The 7219-nt window shown below is 31.6% G+C and overlaps 1 protein-coding gene across 1 annotated transcript; it reads right to left on the bottom strand.

Moving 5' to 3' along the window:
- Positions 1 to 1237: 1237 nt before the first annotated feature.
- LOC149544856 (uncharacterized) lies at positions 1238 to 4372 on the bottom strand. Its single transcript, XM_089795428.1, has one exon. It carries the CDS (start codon positions 3880 to 3882, stop codon positions 1282 to 1284), a length of 2601 nt encoding a protein of 866 aa, XP_089651554.1. The 5' UTR covers positions 3883 to 4372; the 3' UTR covers positions 1238 to 1281.
- Positions 4373 to 7219: the final 2847 nt, after the last annotated feature.

Consider the following 7219-nt stretch of genomic DNA (forward strand, 5'->3'; position numbering starts at 1 on the left):
TTGTACATGTAATTATATGACATGTAGTTGAACCAGTCAAATATAATCCCACCATCATTGCTTGTAAATTAAAGATAGTGTGGTATATATTGTGAAAGGTGATTTGAAGAAAGGTTCAAGATTTGGAAGCTATATAGTGGCCCATTTTCTACTATAATACTCCCTTTCAAATTCTTCTTCTTCATTGCTAGCACTAACAACTCGAAATATTTCCTAATGACTTTGGAAACTGACCTTCCAATAAGTTTTGCCCCACATCCAAAAAATATAATTTTGTATAGTTTGATATGGAGTAAGGGATCGATCCACCCCCTAGTTATTCCTTATTAGAGTGATCCCAACTGACTTAGGTTATCAAATTCAAATGACATAACTTGCTCAAATTACTAGAAAACCCTTGAGAACATGAGTTTACAAGTTTGTGGAATGGAGTGGTTTCCATTACTATGGTTGGTAAAAATATAATTGAAACTTTTAAGGTGTGTAAAAGTTACTTGAATGAATAATACATTACTTGATTGTAATGGTAATTATATAAATAAAATGAAATAATACTGTATAAGTGGCCTAGTTAACTATCATAAGTCTTATGAACAAAAATGTATTGTTTAGTAAAATATAAAGAGATAGTAAAATAAATTTTACATTTTGTGATTTCTCTCTTGAACCTTTCCTAATAGGGTAGATGGTTTCATGCATAATACACATTCTTAAAGATTACAAGTGAAACACTTAGGTATTAAATAGTGGTGAAGTGTTGCAAATCTTGAAACCTTGTATTAGTACCAAAATGTACTTAAATTTTGACCATATTTTATATTTATTTGTTCAAATTATGAAATTTGTTTAAAAAACAAACGCCACTTTATGACATTTTACTTAGATAAATTTATCACACTAACAATGAGGAAAATCCTACCTTAACCACAACAACAAATTTTTTATGTTTTGTAAGAATGGATTTAATTTGTTTATTACATACAACTTAATCAGAAATGAAGTATGAAAGCTTCATTTTATTGTAGTTATTTAACACTAATTAACATCAAATGTAACTAATTGTCAATGATATATTTTTTACAATAATAATGAATAGTGAATTCATTCTTGATCTAAACATTATTACTATACATGAGAAATCCTCATAGTGATTTCAGAATATGCAAAACAGAAATTTACCAAAATCAAATAAATTTTAAAATAAAGTTATAAAAATAAATCACAAATTTAATTAACATTTTTAAATAATAATATTATATATTTGTATTGGTTGACTTCAAATTATGATAATGCCAAGTTATGAAACCATGGGAAACAAAATTTCAGGACTACATCAACTCCCTGAAAGTACATATGTCCCCACTTTCTTCTTAATACAATAAATAACACTACTGCTGCAAAACCTGCTCCATATGATAGTCCAACCCCAGTCCAATACCACACAAATTCCTCACTCTGCCCTTCTTCATTAATAGAAGTAAAAAGTGGGGAAGAAGCAAGAGAAAATTCTGGCCAAGCACATTTTTTAGGAAGTGGACATCCCCATAAATTAGGGTTTCCCGCATAAGATGACTTGGTAAATGTTGTCTTGTGTCCTCCTTGTGGTATACTGCCTGAAAGATTATTGTTGGAAAAATTGAGAGCTCCCAAATAACTCAAAGAACCAAGATCTAAAGGAATTTGTCCTGAAAACTGATTTGTAGAAAGATCTAATGATTCCAGCCAATTCATCTGAACAATACTATCTGGAATAACACCATCAAGATTGTTCATAGAAAGGTTAAGCAGTTTCAACCCCTTCAACTTTCCCAAATCAGAAGGAAGATTCCCTTTCAATTGATTGTCTGAAAGGTCTATGGATGCCATGGTGGGGTAAATATATGTATAATACTCATCTCTGCCTTTGGAATTCATATGCAATCCATTCTTGTACATGTAATCATACGATATGTAGTCGGTTATATGCCTAGACACTATTTGAACCTTGCTAAATTCCTGATTTAGCTCTACCATCATTGCTTGTAAACTGACAATACTAAGTGGTATATTTTGTGAAAGGTGATTTGAAGAAAGGTCCAAGACTTGGAGGCTCTTCAGTTGCCCAATTTCTGCAGGAATACTCCCTTTCAAATTATTATTCCTCATTGCTAGCACTATTAGCTCTGAAAGAGTTCCTAATGAACTTGGAATCTGACCTTCCAATAAGTTTTGCCCCACATCCAGAAAATATAATTTTGTACAATTTGATATGGAGGAAGGGACTGATCCACCCACCTTGTTATTCCTTATCACTAGTGACCGCAGCTGACTTAGCTTACCAAATTCAGATGGCATAACTCCGCTCAAATTATTATCCCCTAAATTCAACATTTGAAGCTCAGAACAATCGCCTAAGCTTGGAGGGATGATTCCACTCAAATGATTATTCGCGAAATTTAATACCTGCAGTGAAGAGTTATCCTGCAATCTTGGAGGAATACTTCCTGTGAGCAAATTGTTATTGAGCAACAATATTTGTACATTAGGAGGCCAACTTGATGGTATTTGACCGGAAAATGCATTGCTAGACACATCCAAGACCCTCAAGAGATTCCAAGCTGAAGTATTTAACAGAAGGCGACCTTCCAGATGATTTATTGTGAGATTGATGTACTGAAGTTTCATGTCCTGTAGCCAAGAGGGTATTTCTCCAACAAGACTGCTGTTGGCTAATCTCAACTCTAAAAGTGAGAATTGAGTGGAAATCAATGAGGGAATTTGGCCATACATCTTACATGCTATCATATGCAATTTTGTTAACTGGAATGAAGGAATCCATGTGGTGCTAATGTTCAGTACACAATTGGATAGGCTGAGTTCCTCTAATTTGCCAAGGTTGTGAAAGAAAGCTTCCGAAATTACCTGATTTCCATTCAATGTGAGAGAGAGCCTTTCAAGCGAAGAGGGTAGCGCTGAGGAAGATATGCTCTGGTTGAATCTATTCCACTCAGCATACAGATCAGTGAGAGAGGAAAGCCTTGAAAATGTGGAGGGAAGAGTTCCATTTAGCTGGTTCTTAGTTAGATCCAAGTATACAAGTGAAGAAAGACCACCTAATGAATCCGGAATTGAGCCACTCAAAGCATTACTAGAAACATCAAAACGCTTTAGCGAAGAAGCCCTACCTAAAGAATATGGAATATTACCAATCAATCCATTGTTAGCAAGTCGTAGCCAACTCAGAGAAGAGAGATTAGAGAAAGAAGCGGGAATGCTTCCTGTTAATTGATTTACTGACAGATCCAACGAAGTTAGAGAAGAGAGACTACCAAGACAAGATGGTAAGCTTCCATTCAGTAGGTTGTCATTAAGTAGAACCACACTAAGATTGGTAAGATTGAGCATACAGATAGTACTGAGGAGGGTTTCACCTTCAAAATTGTTATACCTTAGATCAAGCACAGAAAGAGAAGACATGTTTGCAAAGGACAATGGAATGTTCCCGCTCAAACTGTTAACAGGTAAGGAAAGTGTAACGAGAGAAGATAGTTGTCCCAAGCAAGGAGGAAGAGTACCTGTGAATCTTGTCATGAATAGCTCTATCCTTTCAACAAAAGTGAGATTGCACAGGCTCTCAGATATGACGCTCCTTTGAAATAGTCCTGCGCTAAAAATATTAACATCGGCTACATGATGAGTGGCTTCATGGCAGCGTATGTACTCCCACTGGCAGCAATCACTTCCCTTCTCCCACGTACTCAGTAGCTTAAATGGGTCATTTAGACCTGCTTTGAATTGAAGAAGGGCTTCCCGTTCTCTGTCAATACATCCGCTGCAGAAACAGAGAAAAAACAGGGGAATAATAACAACTGTAAACGCAAATAGCTTTTCCATGGGAGCCATTAGTGTTTTGAGTGATTTGGCAGAGCAATGAGAGGGTAAGTAATTATAAAGGAGCGGGGTCTGAGCGAACAATTTCAATGAACTCGAAGAGGGTTCGAGTGATTTGGTAGGGCAATGAGGCTAAGTGATTATAAAGGAGGAGGGTTTGAATGAAGGCAACAAAATAATCTCGACGAACTCACATAGGGTTTGAATTGGGCGCAACAAAGGAAAGAAAATCTGAACACCATTTCGCATCACTCGGGCAGACTTTTCGTGGAAATCTGAGAAGACTTGCAGAGATTTTGAGGAAGGCAGCCGTGATATGTGCATTACGAAACTTGACTTGACTTGCCAGACCTGTGTGAAAATAGACAACACATTCAGAGTCCTAGATGGACCGAAAATTGTCATAAATGTTGTCTTTCCACATTTTCGTAGTAATATGGAGATGTGGGAGATTATGTTTCTGCTAATAAGATTTGTGGTAAATAAAACAAGATTATCTACTTGTGAAGATTTATATAAACTTTTCTGTTGGTTACATTTTTACAGAGCAATAATCACATCAGGAGAGTGTAATGGATATGGTCATTTTTATCGTTGAATATCTTTATTTATAATCAGACATAACATCTGAAACGTGTTTTCTATTGCAGACGCACTCTAGGCTTCCTTGCCATCTTGATAAGATGATCCGCTATAAACCTTTTGCCTATTCATGATTGGTCCTACAACAAAAAGATTTATTTTAAATGGTCCTATCAAATTAGTAAAAATTATGTAATAATATTCTTTATTTAATGAATACATATTCATGATTATGAATGTAGTTTAGAAGAAAAATATTTATATTTAATTAATTAAAATTATGATTATGAATGCAGTTCTTTTGTGGTTGGATTTCAGTCTTTGTGTGCAAAATTGGTAGTTTAATTCTATGAACATTCTGGATTCATTAGTTTTTAGTTATATATTGTGAGCGAGAGTACTCTCTTTCTTTTATGAGAACTATAGAGTGCTGGATATAATATACTTATTATAATATAATGTATAATATATTATTATAAGATAAATAAATCTTTAATATATATTATAACTTTCTAAATTATTGTAAATTATATTTCAAATTTCAAATTCTTATATGATATATTTTTAATATAATATATTTTTGAATGATAAATTTATTATATCATATAAGAATTATATGATATGTATTATATTATAATGATTATTTATTTATATTATTTAAATTTAATACAAAGTATTTTATAATTGATTACAATAACTCTTATAACTAGTTATTAAAAAAAAATTAGCTGCTAGGCTATGCTATTTGTGGGAGTTTTGCTCTGAAATTTAAATTTTTGATGCAAATGTTGCCACTATTTATTGGTTTTTTAATTTTGCAATGTTCAAAATCATAGTTTTAGAAATTTAAAGTTTTATTCTTTTTTTTTTAAATATAATTTAATATTCTTAATTTTAATTTGAGCACTTCAAAACAATTTAAAAAATTTAGAAAGTTGCAAAAAAATCTTGCTAACATAAACCTGTTCATAATATTAATGATTTTATAGCAAGTTTCTCAATTTTGTAGCTTCAATGTTTTAAAATTTGTAGTCAAGTTGTTCGACGTACTCCATTAAATTGTTCTATAGGTGGTTTCCTCCAACTCACTAATATTTTCTTTTGAATAAGTTCTTATGTTGCCTTTGAGGATGCAAATGTATGTTCTAGATCTTCACAAAATAATGTGCACTTTGTGGGAGCATATGCAGTTCAAATGCATTGATTTTCCAGTTGCATTTTATAAGCTTTTTGCAAATCATTAAACATCCCAATACATTGAAATTGTAATTGTTTTAAAGGCTAAATTTTGGCATTGTTTCTAGATTTAGTTGTATAGCACACAATGAATATTAGATTTGACAATGGTTTTTTTTCGGTTAAAGAGATTTGAACTTGCAACATATTTGTGTCTATAACACTACAATGGATAAAATAAAGAAAAAAAAGGTTTGGAAACTTTACCTCTTGTCTAATTTGACTTTTTAATTGTATTTTTCATTTTAGTCTATTTTACTAGCTTCAATTTGTAAAATAATTCAGATGCTTTGTACCCATAAAAAAATACTTATAAAGTAGGTATTATAATGAATATTAAAAAATTTAAAATCTTTTCAATTAAGCTTAATTGTCAGTAATTGAATTTTTTTTTATGTTTAATCATATTCATTTTAATTAGTTAAAATATTGCAATTTCATTGTAATAATTTTTTTAGTTATATAAAGAAAATTGTTATAATTTTGTATTAAAATAAATTTTAAATTTATTTTTATCTTAAATATTATGTACTTTTATTACAATTGTTAAAATTTTAAATTCTCTTGGTCATTGTATAGTGAAGTATAGATTAACAATTATTGAAGGTTTAAATTTTTTATATGTTGATAAAATATTAAAGTTTTTTAAAGAAATAATTAATTAAATTATTTTATCACCTCTTTCAAACATATTTTTCAACTTCATTTTTTTCTTTAGTCTTACATGTAGTGTATGTTATGTGGCAATAAAGAAAAAATATAAAGAAAAGGCATGTTGACACAATTTGATCACAAACAAATGTTAAAACAATCTCAACCATTACTAATTAGCCTGCATGTGATAGACTTATATGGGCATTATGTGGAACAATGGTTCCACAAAGCTTTTTTTTCATGTAAGAAGATTGCAATTCTCTACAACATCAAGTATGGGACCGAGAGCTGGCTGGGAGGTTGATGGAAGCATTAAGGAACACCTCGAAACCTGGATTCATAGAAATGAAATCCTCCCCACTTGCTTGTCAGATGCAGGTAATTAAAATGGAGGCTTCCTGTAGCGTATGTTCTTCTTGTATCGTGCATATCCTTGTAGCCAGTATTTTAAATTGTCGAAGACAAATAGAAACCATGCAAATATTGTGAAGGGTGAGCTATTGGAGGTTTGGATTCTAAATATTCCAATTTCTTTTGTGTTTGTTAAGTTTCCTCTTTGTACTCTATGCCTCTTGTTGATAGATGACTAATACTTTGGGTCTCTTAGTTGAAGTTTGGATTTTAGAGATTACATTTTGTTCTACGATATTTTTTATTCATTATAAATTCTTTTGTGAACTTACTTTCATTGATCTATAAATATCAAATCAAATGACTAACATAGGTCTTCAAGTGGGTAGATTGTAAGATTTACAAACCTTGCAACTCATATATAATATGACCTTTTGACCTTTTTATATCTTGCATTGGCTTCTCATTTATTTGTGACCGACATTGTTTTCTATTGACTTAATATGTAACTAAACACATTCCCAAT

This window comes from Cupressus sempervirens, chromosome 8 (assembly GCF_028749045.1).
Source record: "Cupressus sempervirens isolate cs-2001-9-10 chromosome 8, ASM2874904v1, whole genome shotgun sequence".
Classification (NCBI taxonomy): Eukaryota; Viridiplantae; Streptophyta; class Pinopsida; order Cupressales; family Cupressaceae; genus Cupressus; species Cupressus sempervirens.

Excerpts from the sequence above, each read along its gene's own strand:
- LOC149544856 (XM_089795428.1), bottom strand. The coding sequence starts at position 3,882 with ATGGCTCCCATGGAAAAGCTATTTGCGTTTACAGTTGTTATTATTCCC.